At 37.9% G+C, this 18,802-nt stretch overlaps 1 protein-coding gene across 4 annotated transcripts in view; it reads right to left on the bottom strand.

The window, feature by feature from the left end:
• LOC126248726 (LIM domain and actin-binding protein 1) overlaps positions 1-12,013 on the bottom strand; it is a 212,605-nt gene extending 200,592 nt beyond the window's left edge. The window contains exons 1-2 of one of the 4 annotated variants that reach the window (XM_049950041.1): positions 11,891-12,013; positions 8,837-8,877 (exon numbers count right to left, since the gene is read on the bottom strand). In XM_049950041.1, coding sequence (XP_049805998.1) covers positions 8,837-8,866 — 30 coding nt within the window. In that variant the 5' untranslated portion in view covers positions 8,867-8,877; positions 11,891-12,013. The other 3 variants (XM_049950043.1, XM_049950044.1, XM_049950040.1) reach the window with 3 other exon arrangements.
• Between the last annotated feature and the right edge of the window lie 6,789 nt (positions 12,014-18,802).

The following is an 18,802-nucleotide window of genomic DNA, read 5'->3' as shown; positions in this document are numbered from 1 at the left end:
TAAAGACTATTTCCCTTTACTCCTCCTCCTCCTCCCCCCCCCCTTTCTCTCTCTCTCTCTCTCTCTGCTTCAATGTTTTGAATCATCAGGATGGGAACTTTAACACTGTGGCACAATACTGCATTAAAAAAAAATCATTTACTCATTCAAAATAGGCAAATGTTCAAAATTTATTAGAGCTGAAGCAACCTATATCTAAATCTGCCAAAAGTGAGCTGTTATAAAGCAAGACAATTTCTCCTATTAGATGCTTTAAGGGGAAACACATGCTAAATTGGCCCAAGAAATAGAATTTTCTTTGTCAATTCAAATGCTCTGCAGTTTTCTTTGTTAAAATGAACTATGTTTCATACAAATCTGATGATTATTTTCCACAATATGCAACATATTATAAAATTGTCAATATCAAGTACTACACCCAAGATTTGAGGCATATGACTGTGCTGTCTCCACGTGATGTAAGCATCTCTGATTTACATTTCAATGGTTTCCCAACCTGCAACATTGGTGGTAATTTAACGTTGTTAATGACACGAGATAAAGATATGTTTGTTGGCACACAGGAATTGCTGTTGTAATTTTCATAATTTGTCCAAAGGGAACACCAAGAATAAAAAAGTTTTTGGCAAATCAAGAGTCAGAGGAAATCAACACACAAGTGTTAATAATACAAGTAATAAAGAAGAAGAGTGGTTGTCCACATGTGCTTCTAATGATGAAAAACAACCCATAGGTGCATCAAGAAAGAAGTTGAAAGTTAATCTTGATTCCATGTGTGTCTGTTACAAAAACCTTGAGAATACAGAAAACTCTGGAAATAGTATAATTGACTTTAAAAGATAATAATATAAGTCTTTTATATTAACTTCGATCAATAGGTAAATATATGCAGGCAGGAAAGATTCTTTGTGCAGCATTAGATGTTCGTGAACCTCCCACATGATTTTCAATTTATAATAAAATAACTGGGTCAGCTGTCAGTGACGTGTGACAAATGGAACAAGCAGCTCAGCAAGTGATAAATGTAAACATAGAAGATAATTTGACACAAATAATGGCTTTTTCTGTCACGTCTTTTGATATTGGTAGAGCTTTGTATGTAGAAGTGATGATCAAATTTTGCTTTGCTTGTCATAATGACCCAGGAGCAAGACACACCTGTGAAAAAAATTATGATGCACCAATTGGAAGTATGGAGGTGTCAAGTACAAAAAATTTTCAGCACTCTGTCAGTGTTGCAGGTGTCATGTATATGAAATATCTCAATGATGGTGACACCAAGGACTTTGGAACAATTTGTGAAGAGAAACCATATGGCCCCGACATTCAGATTACAAAATTAGAATGCACAGGGCATGTTCAGAAAAGACTTGGCTCAAGGCTGAGAAAGCTTCTGAAGGGAAAGGCAGGAAATAAATTAGAAGATGGAACAAAACTTGGACGAAAAGGACATCTCACAAGTACTGAAATAGACAAGTTGATAACTTATGGGTTAGCCATAAGAAGGAACTGTAATTATTGTGGAAATACGAGAAAAGCTGTATCGGCAATTTTTCCATAAGTTATCAAGTGATGAAGACAAACAACACAGCCTTTGCCCAAGCAGATCTGAAAGTTAGTGCAAATATAAACAGACATTATGTTCTGGTGAAAATGAGCATGAACACTGTTTACCAGTAGCAGTTATGAGAACAATAAAACCAACATTTAGGGACCGTGTTGTACTCAAAAAAGTGCATACAAGACAAAAATCAAAATCTCTATGAAAGTTTTAACTCTGTAGTTTGGAATCATCTACCAAAATTGGTGTATGCACACTATGAAACAAAAGAGCCAAGAATAAAAAGTGAGAATGCTGTGAGTCGGTTGATGCTATTTCTAGAACTGTGTCACAGAAACTTGAAATTTTCTGCTGTTGTTCTAAGACGACAACTGAACAAACAGATGTACATTTGACTTTGCAAGTGGATTTATTTTGATTCAGGCTCTAAAGAAGATTCATTCTTTAAATGTTAACCAAACTTTTTAAACAAATGTCAACAGAATTCTACAAATTCAATATGGCTTAATCTGCAGGGAAAATGGCTCACACTTGTCTCCTCATGTGTACTATTTACCTCTTTGTATCCTTACATAATAAGGTCAACAAATATTGTAGAAGTGGTAGAAATTTCCAATCAACTATCTGAAGTATAGTCACAGAAATATTCAGTTAACTCCTAGAGAATATGTTGTAAAAACACAAACACAATACAAAAATAAAAATGGATGAAGTGGTAACTGTATCACCAGTAAGAAGCTTGCAAGCACAAAAATTTGACCTACAGAATGCCACAGAAGCAGAAAGAGCTTAGTATTTTGCAAAATCTCTTGTAACACTTTCAGAACATTTACAAAAACCACTTCAATATCAATACTTCTCAATCACAATACCTGTCACTACATCTCTCTCTCTCTCTCTCTCTCTCTCTCTCTACCTCTCTCTACACACACACACACACACACACACACACACACACACACACACTCTTTCGCACTACAGATTATAGATTAGCATCAATTAAGTCAGGAGCTAGGATATGGAAAAATGTGGACTACACTTTTATTTTGCGGAATTTTATTGAAACTTTTTTTTTTACATTTGTCATCATACAATATTGTGAAATATATATAAACAAACAATTGCATACACAGTTGTAAGTCCATGCAGAAGCCTAATCAATTAGGATACTTTAATGCCTTGAGTGTGAAGAGCTAAGATTTTTAATTTTCTTCCAATTTTTATCTCACTTACCTTTTCTGAAAGTCTGTTAGAACAGCTGCATCTCAAACAATGGCAAGCACTTTACTTAATGTCACCTGTTCCTGGTAAATATCCTGCTGATAATGGCAAACTATTCACTTTCTCTAAGGAAAGGCATAGTCTTGTATTGCTGGTAATTGAGACCACTAAACAAGTCAGCACAACTGCAATAAGCTGTTTGATTAAAGTTTACCTCCTCAAAATGTCCACAATGAATATAATGCCATGAATGATAATTATGACTACAACCAATCAATCATGCATTTGCCACAAATCACAATAATGTCACTGAAGATCCCAGACAAACATTGTGAGCATTACAATGCACTGCAGGCATTTATCAGCAACAAGAAGAACTGAAAAAGTGCTACAATTATTCCAATAAAGATGTTAATGATTTAAGAATGGAAACACCTTTCTTACAATTTCATCATAGCAAAAACACCCACAAAGAAAGCTAATGATGAATACACAATATTTAAAACATGCCAGAATGGCCATAAACTTTACAAGTAACATAATTTCAAGCCCTAATACTCATTGCCACATTCGTGACATGGAACATGTAGCGCAAAGTTTATCTACCCATGTGTACCTACTCAAATTATTAAACACATTTAACTTCCACAGATTTCTGCCTTTAAACACACTAGACAACATTCCACAGATAAATTACAAGCCACAGATAATTTACAAGAAAGAATTCTTTAGCAAGTTTCAAATGACTAACTTCACAAAGTGCTTTAAAGTAGTGTTTTGCCGAAGGAAAAAAATTATACTGCACGAATTAATCATACACAAGCAGCCTATAGCAAAATACCTTAATGTACCTAAATTACGTTGCAAACTTTTATTATTTCAAAGTTTCTCCATGTACATTTTACCTTAAAAAGACATATCTCAGCAAACACTCCTTGGTTTAGAAAAGGACAGAAGGTCCACAGCTCAACATACTATCAACATTGGTATAATTATAGACAGAACGAGCTATGACTGGACAAGAATGGGGTAGGGAATCAGCTATCACCTTGTTTAAGGGTATATACAACATTTGCCTCAAGTGATTTAGGAAAACCACATGCACCCTACATCAAAGACAGCTAGCAAAATTTTTGAACCCTACTCCTCCCAAAAGTGAGTCTAGGTCCCAAATTTTAATATTAGAATACACATTTTTAGGAAGGCAGATCTTGTAATAAACATACTGTTGTGCCACCACACATCAATTTTAAAGAAATACTGACTTAAAAGCAGTAAACAAGCACACATCACCCCCCTTCCAACTTACAACCATTATACAAATAGTGAGTGGAATCAAACAAATACAACTAGAACTTTTGTGAAATGAGAGGGAAAAAATCTACCACTTAAGAAATTAGAAGCTTCTCCTATCATAAAGAAATACAACTGCCAGATGATAGTACATTACACACTATCAGCCAATACACATGAAACCAACATGTAACAATCTTTTGTGAATAAAACCACCTACACCGCTTAATATATGCCTTTACTTGTAACGTTGTTCTGGGTACTATCATAATCAGATCTGTAATTAAGATTAAACGAACGAAATAAATGAGAGGTGTTTCTTACATATTATCAAGCTACAAAAGATTAAAATTAAAATACTAAAAAATCTTGAAAAGTTGACTAACAATGAAACTTGCTTTACTAGCTCTAAGTTTCAGTGAGTGGACTTTTTGATTTTTCATCCTTTTTAATTACCGATCTGTTGATTGCAACAGCATAAACTACATTATAAATAAAGACATGTATTGAGCAATCTAAACAGTTTTACTCACAAAACATTCAGATTGATCATGAACTCTTACAGGAAATTTATTTCCTTGATCAATAAATAACAATGCCTGCAATGATTAGGAAACAGAATACACTGATATAATTACCAACTATGAGCTGCAATAATGCTCTCATCTGGCTACGCAGATAAATTTACCACTATCTTGTGACACATTATGTGCATATAAGTCATTATGGAGGGGATACTGCTGTTTGAAGTAAGAATCGTGTAAGGAAATAAATCCGTATATTCTAGTGAAATGACAGAGTCTGTCCCACAAGTTGTTCAATATTTATAAATTACATGTGATGTGGTAACTACCTTAGCTACTTTGTTAAGCATAAAAGAGTGTACACAACCTCTTTCTCATATTCATCAAACATCACTAATAACCCACTGCATTTTCAATAATTTATAATCAATAGCATAAAACAGGATGGGAACATCATATCAAAACATATCCAATGTCCTTATATGCTCAAATTCAGAGAAAATCTTTACAAGATTGTGTCTTTTGGATAACTAGACTAGAAGAATCTGCAACATTCCTTTCATTACCATCAATTAATACACCTATATTATGCAGTTATTTACGACACAGGCCTACCCCATCAATTTCTCATTGAATAGAATATGTAGTGCATCATGAAAAGAGCACATGCCTCAAATTCCTTTTCATGTCACATAACACTTCAGCTGGTGAACATATTTTAAACCAACAGCTAATGATGCCTCTGATGATCAAGTGAAGAATACTGTGCATAAAATGTACACATTACAAAATGTTTTGGGAGGGTTCACAAAGTGTTCATATATTTCCTCGGCATTAAAAATCTAGCGCTTTCTGACAGCTTCAGTTACTGCCTTGTTGCAGCATTATAATGTTTTGGTATCAGTGCCAAGTAAGTAGGTGGCTATATCCACAGGAAATTGTAATTTTACTTAGAAAAAAAAAGGGGGGGATGGGCTGATAAGTTAACAGTTCTGGGGCAGACAGAGAGAGTTCATACAAGAACTTAAATTTTTGACAACCATGGACTATGTCCCAGTACTTCCAATGGTAGAAGAATCACTTGTTACTTCCAGTGGCATCCGTAATAGTGCAACACAAGGGTGCTTTCAATAATTAGGAATACTTAAAGAAATGGACATCTCATATGGTCCACAAGTTTCTACTGCCTATGTGATGCATCCATTTATCATTTTATTTTATAATGAACCCCTTTTGTAGAATGATTACTACAGCATCCTCCTGCCATTATCATCCTCCATGGCCCCAGAGGAAGAAAGTGGTGCAGAAACCTTTCGAACAACTATGAATAATTTACTGAGCAGGTGCCAACAGCTGATGTCCAGTAATCTCTGTCTGTAGTTTTTATCCTTAAACATGCAGTCAGCGACTAACAGCAATGTCATGCAACAAAAAACCAGAGAATATATACAGCATGCAAGCAAATGATGAAATATGAAAGTATGCATGTATCTTTTAAAACTGTTGCAACCAAGGCACTGGAAAATGTTTTGTAGAAATAGAAAGAACAAAGGGCATACCTTCACCTGCAGTTTTTCCTTTGTTTACCACATTCATCTGGCATACTACATAAACAGGTAGATAGCACTAAATTAGGTTTCGGCAGAAGAAACGCTTATGTTTATTACTTACCACAAGTGGGGTACAGAGAGTATTTCACTTAGTTATTAACAAACAAAATATATATATATATATATATATATATATATATATATATATATATATATATATATATATATATATATATATATATATATATATACTACAAAAATGAGTGTTTTACAAAAAGATGTGATCAGAGGTGCTCCTATATATGGCATACTCAAAGGACTTTCAGAAATTATGAACATAATTAGTTGTGAGACTGAAGTTCAAAAGTACAAAAACCAGTACACTATGACAATTTACAGAAGCTTAATTTAACAAATCCATCTCTCTCCCTCTTAACTCTGACTGGTATCACTACTCTTGTAATGGCAGTTTTGAATAAAGCATCCAACCACAGGGGGAAAAAGCTTTTAGAAATTTCGTTCACTGGATGCAATGATTTTTTTTCCCTTTAGAGCACACAGGCTGAATTCTCAATTTAGAATTTCCATCAGTGAAGCCACCACACTGCACACTGTCCTCTTAAGCTTTCATGCAAAAATCTTAGCAGTTTCTTTAATCAATGTTGATGTGAAAGTGCAATGTGTCAATGCTCAGCAATTTCTCAGAGAGTCAATAACCATAATTAAATTCCATCCCTTCTCACAAGACTGAAATTAGCAATGCTTCCATCTCAATCTCTCTTGATTTACCTGTATCAAGTCAGGGTCCCTCCACAAGTGCCAGTTATGTAAGGCACACAGGAGACCTTCTGTAAAGTTTGGAAAGTAGGAGACAGGTACTACCAGAAGTAAAGCTGTGAGGGTGGATCATTAGTCATGCCCAGGTAGCTCAGTTGGTAAGATCACTTAGCAGGAAAGAAAAGTTTCCAGTTCAAGTCTTGGTCTGCCACAGTTTTAATGTGTCCAGAAGTTTTAATTTTTCCTAATATTTGTCAGGTCCTAGCTTATCTGGGACATTTATATTTCTCAATAAATGAAGCTCAGGTTCCATAACTGACTTTCAGCTTTATAAAGCATCAGTTACTGCCACATAAGTGGATATTTTTCCATCTTTATTTGAGGAGCAATAAAAGCCATCTGCACAGGAAAGTGAACAGTTAATTTTAACATAGTGAAGAAAGTGCCAGTATTACTGAACCAAAGATGATATAGCAGATCCTGTTACACAGAAGAAGAATATGATTAAAGTGAAAGTTTTCCACTACCTCAAGGCAAAATAGTTCACTGATAACACTTAAGCTGAACTTCAATTACAGCATCTATAGTAATACCTACAAAGGGAAAATGCACAATTGCATGCAACATTTTTGCTTACTGGCTGGAGCTATTCTGATCACATCTCTTGTATGCTCTAATTTCTGAAACATTTCACATGTAGTAACTGTTATAAAACAAGAACTTACATCACTTTCAGAGGATGAAGATGAAGGGGAGATGTTAGAGGCCACATCACACACACAGCTACCCACATTTTTTCTTTCTGTAATTAATGTATGTTCTGGATAGATATCAGCAGTATCTTCACATTCTTCATGCACATTTGAATATAATGGCTCACTCTGAATAACAGGAAGACTCGTGAAAGATATTGATTCCCCAGTGTCAAAATTGTCTGCTTCTATAGTTGCATCAAAACAAATTTCTTCCAGTTTCTGATCTTCAGTGCTTTCCACTGGTAACTGGGAGCCATTCGTGAATAATGAATTAGGGGATTCAGTGATAGGGTACTCATATGTCCCTTCACAGACTGGAACTGCAGAAAAATGTTCAAATGAATTCTGGCTATCAGTAAGAAGTTCATCTAGCAAATTTTCATGTATGTACATGTTTACTCCATCACCATTTATATCTTCTGAATTTACATCTGCTTCTGAATCTGTTACATGTATACACACACTATTACTTTTCCTTTTCTGAATCTCAGAAGAGTGATATCCTGTAGGATCACAATTTTTTGGCCCTGTTGCACCAGGCAAGTCATTAGTGTTGAATTCATCTTCAGGGGAGTGTACATCAGTGTCAGAAACACCATCTTGAGGAACTGACACACATGCTAAAATTTCTGGTGCATCACTATTACATGCTACATCATCAGACTGCATTTCTAATAAATCTGCCTGAAGTTCATTTGTACTGCATATATCTGCCTGGTAAACATCATATTCATCATCAACAATGGTAGTAAAAAAGTGAGATCCATTACCAGGCATATCTTTTAATGAATGATCAGTTTCAGACTTCAAGACTTTATCACTAACCTCTAATAACGAACTAAAATCATCACTGGCAGGATCAGCAATTAAAACAGCTTCCACTGGCATATCTAATTGATTCCTGCTTTGATACAGTACACCTGTGTCAGTACTTTCCTTTTCTACTCCCACATTTATTGCAACTTTAGATTCAACCTCAGCATCACTGTTTTCCAAACTAAGTCCCTCTATACAAGGAAGAGTATTACTGTCCTGATATGAAGATTCACCCAATATACTCTTAATACTGTTTTCAGTCTCTTTCATATTGTTAGGAGTTTCACACACTGATATTAGTTCACACACAGGCATGCTATCCTGATCAGTCTTACTTACAATTTTCACATTTTTTGCAAGATCTGCCATATCTGTAAAATCTGGAAAGAAAAGTTTACAATTAGTACACAGTTCAAGTATGACCATAAGTACAATTTTAAGCCTAGAGTACTAATGGGGGAAAATGTTACATTGTTACTAAACCATCGCAAATTTTAATACTCTGTATTTTATTCAAGGGATGTTTTAATTTATGGTTTATGCACTAGTTAAATTACAATTATACAGTCTCCAGTGGTGTGTCAAACACAAAAAAAGTGCAAAATGTCCTGTTTTACAACTGCCACTAACCAATACCAGATTGGCAGGAACAATGAATTGATAGCAACTGCAATCTTAGATTTTACGAGGGTTTAGTAATCTACGGTTAACAACCCCTACCCTGCCCAAACAAAAGGAAGAAGCATTATTATTCAGCTGCAGCAATCAATCAGTTAAATACATTCCTCTGTAACATACTAGAAAAATGCTCATGTTAATATTCCACCACCTACCAACACCCACACACTAACAAAACAACCAAGTGTAAATTGTCTTCAGCGAGTCTTATAACAAATTGTGCTCTTTTTTTTGCAATTCAATCATTGATGACAGTATCTTTTCTGCTAACAAAGATCACACATGTAATTACACCAAAATCAATGCCAATATGAGACCATTTCAATTCGTCAACTAACTTTTCTTTACTTTCTTCATATTTTAAAATGGAATAACTAAATCACATATTTTTAAATCTCCGAATGACTTTAATACCCATGATTTACTCTAGTTTTCAAAGAGCATGTTCTGTTCCAGACAGATTAAACCAGAACAGCTCCAAATAATTACTTATGCATGATACACACTTACAAGTCAGTAATGTCTCAGAAATTATATATCGTACTGACTTGACTTTTACTAATTATTATTATTATTATTATTATTATTATTATTATTATTATTTATTACTACTACTACTACTACTACTACTACCACTACTACTACTATTACTACTACTACTACTTCAGCTATAACTCTTAACATGAACATGATTAACTTTTCCTTTCATGTTAGTATTAAAATGTAATCTCTGACACAGACAGCATTTCTATAACGCTTCAAAACCTGCAGTATACAACTTTTCTCCTATAGAGCACATCTGGGCATTGTTATATACTACAGAGAAAGTGAGTTATCAATTTCAACTTGACACTTAAGTCAATGTACGCTACTTCCAAGTAGTCTTATTTCAGTGACCAAAATCAAACAGTTGAAGTAAAAACAAAGGCTTAACATGTTGCGTGCCTCTGAAGATAAATATACTTCAGCTGCATTAAAAACCATGCAGTAAAATTCATTGCTATAAATGTTATGGCGTTGCAGATAGTATAGCATGGCATCTGCAGTTCAAGAAACAGTAACTTCTGCTCTGCAAACACCAGAAAATTTAATTCAATCTTTATAATTGTAAACCTAGGTATGATCATGGTAGCCAAATAGGTTTATCACCAACAGTACGAACAAACAAAATGAACACTAAGACTATAAAGTCAATTCAAAACATCGATGATTAAACAACTTTCCATGCTTCTTAGTTAATCCTATTCTGTTCTGTTACTGACCAGATGGAAATTCAAAGCCCGTAACATTTATAAACCATTAACATCCAATATTTAGGGCATACTGTGTGACATACACACACAGCAGTGATTTAATTCACGTCACTCATCTATGCAAACCATTATTAAATAAAGTAAAGTATGCCATGGCATCAGATTAAGATGCTATCATCAAGTTACTGTTCTTCCAACTAGCTAAAGAAACCATCAATTGGAAATCAGTGAACTGTTAGAGATGCCTTTATTTGAGACACAAAACAGTAATTTATTTGAGTACTCTTGTCACTCCATTTATATATATATATATATATATATATATATATATATATATATATATATATATATATATATATATATACTACTTTCAACAAAAATAGGTCTTTACCACTTGCAATGGACCATGTTATTTGATAATAAACAACAACTTTCAACATAATTAGCTTATCAGGTTTCTTTTAAGAAAGTAACACAGTGAGAACATAATTAACAATATATGGTGTGTTCTAGCTCTCCATCAAAACAACTACCCTTCAGTACGAGTTACAGCAAAGGAGCAGCTCGACATTTCAGATCCTGGAAGTTTTTGGGTATTTTTGTCCACGTCAATTTCTTTAACCAAAGGACGTAGGCCAAGTATATTAAATGGATGGTAACTGTCTTCAAGACTCAGTTATTTGAAATAAATAAAACAGAACAATGAAATATTTTGGTAATGGCCTAACTGCAGGTGATTTGCATTTCTCAAATTATTTATTCATAACCTCACGTTTTGTGGGGTCATTTGGAAGAGTTATTATTCGCATATATTTTTGATACATAGTTTAGTAGTTGAGTTAACACACTTGTTAGAAAACAAATAATTTCACAACTGATTATCACATCCACAATGACTGCTACATTTGTAGATTAGAGGGACATAAACACAAATTGTTTCTTTTCCACAGATTCAGCAGCAACATCAACATATTAATACTGAGTTACATCAGTGACTTCATGTCTGCTTATTATATTTTGATATTTCTTGCGTTGATATTACTTGTAAAGTATAATTTTTTCCTACAGCATCTAAATATCAAAGAAACCTTATACTGAAATATAAACCCTTAGAACACAGAATATGGTTCCACTAACAATACCTTTAATCAGGCAAGTGAATCTATGTCTGAAATGAAACGCATCTCATGAAAACTATTTCATTTACAATACGGTCTCTTCCTTGCATCTCAATGCAAGAAACATACTGTAACAGATAAAAGATATTTCCAAAAAATAACACAGAAAAGTTAGTAGTCTAGAAACTGTCTGCGCAGTTCGACGGAACAATCACGTGTGTGTGTTGTCATGTGCTGTCTTTTAAACAATCAAACAACAATGCTGTATTCACTACTGTGGACGCAACATGATTTGTTTGTTACATGTCTACGTGAATGATGATGAATTTAGTGTTAATACTTGCCAGTGAATGAATATCACTTTACTTGTAATGCAACGACTCACAGCTCACGACGAACTCACCCTCACCGAGCTACGACACAGATACTTCAAGTTCCAAGGAAATGCTTTCGCACCTACATTGTGCCTTATATAGACGGCCTAAGATTGAACCGGTGCTATTTTAGCATCATATGCTCTTCTGTACCACTCGGGCCATCTGTTAGCAGCTATACGAAACTCGCTGGATACTTCCAGAGATTTAGAAAACAATGCGGTCTAAGGTCCTTATTACCTGTGTACAGCGTTTTATCAAAGATCTTCAATAAAATATGTCGTAAATTTTCTTCCTCCAAACTCCGTTATAAGAAACCAATACTTCACATGATGTTTTCATTCAAACCAGGTGCTCAAAACTGTTGATTTTCGCAAGAAACTATCATTTGTTGACGTGCTGATAAATAATATTGCAGAAATTCAGTCTCATGATCAATATTATTGGTACTGTCCGGTGCAGCTGGTTTTGACGTTGTCAGATTTCGCATAGCGCTTCAGATTTAGTGTCATGCGAAACAATTATTGTCGAAACTTCTGTTTATTAGCGTGCTGTTACGGCAGCGACGTTGCGAAAATGAACTGTCCTGCTGTACAGTTCAGTGTATTGACTTATTTCCTGTATAATTTACAATCTAGTAAACAATATGTAATGGCACTATAAATGGTGCTCAACAACATAATGCAATGAGTCACAACCGGTAAATGTGATACAGGAAAAAAAAAGATCTAACTGTAACCGGAAATTATGTAAGAATGTTGGGAGAATATGAAGTAGCTTTTGACTGTTGAAGCCCTAAGGTATGAATAATACATTAGGCCTAAAAATCGATAATTTTAGACTCTTTGAACATAAATTAAAACATCCAATACGATTAACAGATACATTCGACTTTCTGGTCAGTGAAAATACAACTGAAGAAATTTTTAACAAAAACGAAAATTTTGGAGACCATCAATACAAACAAGTGTACTCAACGGTCATTCCTGACGCATTCTATCAAGAATAAAATACGCGAGTTCAATAAAAGTGAGGCCACTAACTCCATGAAAAATAATGCAGAATATAGACTTAGCTTAAAGACCAGTCCATACACAACGGCCAATCTGCGCACGTAGCATCTGTGCAGACATCGTGAGAGAAGTCGGTGACAGTGATCTCTATACTAACAAGGGAACCTCCCCATCGCACCCCCCTCAGATTTAGTTATAAGTTGGCACAGTGGATAGGCCTTGAAAAACTGAACACAGATCAATCGAGAAAACAGGAAGAAGTTGTATGGAACTATGAAAAAATAAGCAAAATATACCAACTGAGTAGTCCATACGTATGATATGCAACATCAAGGAGCACCTGAGCTCGGGAGCACTGTGGTCCCGTGGTTAGCGTGAGTAGGAGCGGAACGAGAGGTCCTTGGTTCAAACCTACCCGTGGGTGATAAATTTAACTTTTTATTTTCAGTTTATGTAACAAACGCCTATATTTTCATCAATTTTTGGGAGTGATTATCACATCCAGAAGAAAATCTAAATCGGGCAAAGTAGAAGAATCTTTTTACCCATTCGCCAAGTGTACAAGTTAGGTGGGTAGACAACATATTCCTGTCATGTGACACACATGCAGTCACCAGTGTCGTATAGAATATATCAGACGTGTTTTCCTGTGGAGGAATCGGTTGACCTATAACCTTGCGATCAAATATTTTCGGTTCCCATTGGAGAGGCACGTCCTTTCGTCTACTAATCGCACGGTTTTGCGGTACGGTCGCAAAACACAGACACTAAACTTATTACAGTGAACAGAGACGTCAATGAACGAACGGACAGATCATAACTTTGCGAAAATAAAGATACTAAAATTTTCAGTCGAGTGAAGAATGGAACCTAGGACCTCTCATTTCGCAGCTACTCACCCAACCCACGGGACCACGGCGCTCCTTGAGTGCTATGGTCATTGATGTTGCATATCTTCGCATGGAATATTCAGTTTGTATATTTTACTAATTTTTTTCATAGTTCCACACAACTTCTTCCTGTTTTCTCGATTGATCTGTGTTTAGTTTTTCAGGGCCTATCCACTGTGCCAACTTATAACGAAATCTGAGGGGGGTGCGATGGGGAGGTTCCCTTGTAAGTAATAAGCATGGAGATCACTGGTGACACTTCTTCGTGACGTCACTACGACGCGTACATGTCCAGTTTCGACCATCGGAGATGTCTATCGACTTTCGTGGTCGTATTGAGTCTGAGGCTGAGCGCTGTGATCCTCCCACAGCACGAAGCTCACGTCTAGTATACTTGGGAACGTATCTTAACGATTCTCAGAATAATGTGACTGGTTTCTTTCTGCAATTCCTAATTACTTCCAAGCATCAAAGAGTGGCTAACCTGGATACGTTCATTTTAGAAATGCTGTCTGCAAATGCACAATCATTGTGTACCCCACATTAGTATTAACAAATGGAAATGTATTTTCAGGTTGCACAACGGGGCAAATCACAGCTCGCGTATCTTATTCGATCTGGCCTGTTTATTGACTTTGTTTTAATGGATCTGATTATTAATTAAATGTATCCGCAAAATGAGAATACTGTACCACCACACCTATACAATTTACTGGAAACAGATGAAAATTTGTGACACAAAGGGACTCGAACCCGGATTTGCCACTATTTGCTAGCGGTCGCCTGAATAGTTTAGGTTATCCGAGCGCACTTCACGGACATATCCGAACTTACACATGTCTGAAGGAACATTGCATCGAATTTTACAGACATCATCAAATATACACACTGTGCTAATGTATGACTTGCTTATTCATTTTGAGGACTACATACATAACGTTTTGTCATCTATAGTGGCTGTCACGAAAGTAGAGTCCTCAAGGTCACGGCCGCTGCCTGCCGCCAGCAGGGCTGTAGGCTGTGATTCACCCCCCCCCCCCCCCCACACCTGGCTTTGTGGCCATGTAGGTACCGTTAGCAGTGCGGTAGGTCATAGCAGCTGTAAGTTCAGTGTTGCCATGCTATATCGAGTGTTCACGTCAGACCTTAGTGTCTTACTGTCTTTAGAAAGGTGCTTTGATGTGTGTTCGGTGGTGAACAACAATGCAGGAGTAACGGCCTTCTTGTAGTACTCCTCCGGTCGCTGTGCATAAAGGGCGGAAAGACATTCGTAAACAATCGAAAATTATCATAGCGAATGTACTCAAGGTTTTTACTGATCTGGTCGACAATGAAGAAGCGAGGAATAACTTAAATTTTGCACAAATTCATAAAGTTACTAAGCCTGTGATGTCTCCAAGTCAACTGTAGGCCATATTAGCAAATCTGTGTCATTGGCTGAATCTCCAGACATGAATTAGTGTTTCGATTTTTCAAGGAAGGGATACGAACATGAACGGAAATCAACCGACTTTGACGATTTTAACAAAGAGCTCGTGTGTAGAACTGTACTTGGATATTACGACAGAGGAGAGTATCCAACAGCTAAAAAAATACAGGCTGACGTCCCATGAAAAAATTAATTACTTGGGCTCAGAGACCTCTTTTCTTCGTCTTTTCTGCTCACTTGGTTTCCAATTCATGAAGTGTAATGACTGACGGAAATTCTTAATGGAACGCAGAGACATTGCAACAGCAAGAGCACAGTTCTTGCGTACAATGCACTTCTTGTATGCTGAAGACACCAAGGCCTGTAGTGTACTTGGATGAAACCTGCGTTTCACAGAACCACACCAATACGTATATATGGCACGACTCCAAAGGAAACGGCGGTTTGAAAGTGAATACTGATAGAGGTGGCCGATTAATCATCGCCCGCGCTGGTTCATTAACCACAGGCTTCATACCAGAGGCCAAACTTGTTTCTTGTGGTGGGAAAAGTTATAACCAAACCGATTACCATTCAGAAATGAATGGAGAAGTTTTTAAGAATTGGTTTATTCGACTGTTGTCTGCGCTGGAAGAAGGGTCAATTATCGTGATGGGTAACGTCAGCTACCACTCCATTCAGATAGAAAAGCTACCACCTTCAAATTGGCACAAGGCAGATATTATGGAGTGATCAAAGAGAAAGAATGTTTCATTTTCAATCGATGAAACGAAGGCCGAACTCCTGTCGAAGGATGACATCATAGGTGCCAAAAAGATCATTTGGCAAACGAAATGGGACACCAACTGGCACGCCTACCACCGTATTGCTGCCTGTATAATCCCATTGAATTGATATGGGCCCAAGTAAAGGGAAAACTAGCGTAAGGAAATATTACTTTCATCTTGCTGATGTCGAGAAGCTAACACACGAAGCTCTTGACAACGTTACTCAACAGGACTGGGAGAGGTGCTTAAAACACGCAAAAGCATTACAAGAAACTGATTTCTTGAGCCAGGCTTTAAGAGACACCATAGTGGAACCTGTGATGATACACCTGGCTGAAACAAGCGACAGTGAATCTGAAGACACGGATCCAGAAGATCTTTCAGTTTAGGTGTCATCTATGTATAAAGGCTGACTTGATTTAAATGTTTGTCTATTCATTTCAGTTATGGAGGACATACTGCGAATGTTTTTCCCTTACAGTAGACGTCTGATAAATTTATCACAAGTGGTGACGATTAGTTTACTCGACAGTAACTGTCAATTAAAATAAGATTGTCAATTCTGCATTAATTAACAACAGTTTTTCCTAAAAATATGTATCCAATGTTTTTACATTCGGATATAATCTTACTGCATTCAGTTTACTTGTACATTCGAAATTTAACTCCTTTTTTTCATAGAAGGATTTACTGACTGTTTCGTAGTAAGAGTAATGTAGTTCACAAAATGACAAAACTTTGTGGTTCTTCTGTATCGGCTGTATATACAGGGTGGTCCACTGATCGTGACCGGGACAAATATCTCACGGAATAAGCGTCAAACGAAAAAAACTACAAAGAACGAAACTCGTCTAGCTTGAAGGGGGAAACCAGATGGCGCTATGGTTGGCCCGCTAGATGGCGCTAACATTGGTCAAACGGATATCAGCTGCGTTTTTTTTTAAATAGGAACCCCCATTTTTAATACATATTCGTGTAGTACGTAAAGAAATATGAATTTTTTAGTTGGACCACTTTTTTTGCTTTGTGATAGATGTCGCTGTAATAGTCACAAACATATGGCTCACAATTTTAGACGAACAGTTGGTAACAGGTAGGTTTTTTAAATTAAAATACAGAACGTAGGTACGTTTGAACATTTTATTTCGGTTGTTCCAATGTGGTACATGTACCTTTGTGAACTTATCGTTTCTGAGAACGCATGCTGTTACAGCGTGATTGCCTGTAAGTACCACATTAACGCAATAAATGCTCAAAATGATGTCCGTCAACCTCATTGCATTTGGCAATACGTGTAGCGACATTCCTCTCAACAACGAGTAGTTTGCCTTCCGTAATGTTCGCACATGCATTGACAATGCGCTGACGCATGTTGTCAGGCGTTGTCGGTGGATCACGATAGCAAATATTTTTCAGCTTTAGCCACAGAAAGAAATCCGGGGACGTCAGATCCGGCGAACGTGCGGGCCGTGGTATGGTGCTTCGACGACCAATCCATCTGTCATGAAATATGCTATTCAATACCGCTTCAACCGCATGCGAGCTACACTCCTGGAAATGGAAAAAAGAACACATTGACACCGGTGTGTCAGACCCACCATACTTGCTCCGGACACTGCGAGAGGGCTGTACAAGCAATGATCACACGCACGGCACAGCGGACACACCAGGAACCGCGGTGTTGGCCGTCGAATGGCGCTAGCTGCGCAGCATTTGTGCACCGCCGCCGTCAGTGTCAGCCAGTTTGCCGTGGCATACGGAGCTCCATCGCAGTCTTTAACACTGGTAGCATGCCGCGACAGCGTGGACGTGAACCGTATGTGCAGTTGACGGACTTTGAGCGAGGGCGTATAGTGGGCATGCGGGAGGCCGGGTGGACGTACCGCCGAATTGCTCAACACGTGGGGCGTGAGGTCTCCACAGTACATCGATGTTGTCGCCAGTGGTCGGCGGAAGGTGCACGTGCCCGTCGACCTGGGACCGGACCGCAGCGACGCACGGATGCACGCCAAGACCGTAGGATCCTACGCAGTGCCGTAGGGGACCGCACCGCCACTTCCCAGCAAATTGGGGACACTGTTGCTCCTGGGGTATCGGCGAGGACCATTCGCAACCGTCTCCATGAAGCTGGGCTACAGTCCCGCACACCGTTAGGCCGTCTTCCGCTCACGCCCCAACATCGTGCAGCCCGCCTCCAGTGGTGTCGCGACAGGCGTGAATGGAGGGACGAATGGAGACGTGTCGTCTTCAGCGATGAGAGTCGCTTCTGCCTTGGTGCCAATGATGGTCGTATGCGTGTTTGGCGCCGTGCAGGTGAGCGCCACAATCAGGACTGCATACGACCGAGGCACACAGGGCCAACACCCGGCATCATGGTGTGGGGAGCGATCTCCTACACTGGCCGTACACCACTGGTGATCGTCGAGGGGACACTGAATAGTGCACGGTACATCCAAACCGTCATCGAACCCATCGTTCTACCATTCCTAGACCGGCAAGGGAACTTGCTGTTCCAACAGGACAATGCACGTCCGCATGTATCCCGTGCCACCCAACGTGCTCTAGAAGGTGTAAGTCAACTACCCTGGCCAGCAAGATCTCCGGATCTGTCCCCCATTGAGCATGTTTGGGACTGGATGAAGCGTCGTCTCACGCGGTCTGCACGTCCAGCACGAACGCTGGTCCAACTGAGGCGCCAGGTGGAAATGGCATGGCAAGCCATTCCACAGGACTACATCCAGCATCTCTACGATCGTCTCCATGGGAGAATAGCAGCCTGCATT

Source organism: Schistocerca nitens, chromosome 3, assembly GCF_023898315.1.
Source record: "Schistocerca nitens isolate TAMUIC-IGC-003100 chromosome 3, iqSchNite1.1, whole genome shotgun sequence".
Classification (NCBI taxonomy): Eukaryota; Metazoa; Arthropoda; class Insecta; order Orthoptera; family Acrididae; genus Schistocerca; species Schistocerca nitens.
The sequence above is the reverse complement of the archived record's forward strand: the minus strand, read 5'-3'. Positions and strand labels throughout refer to the sequence as shown.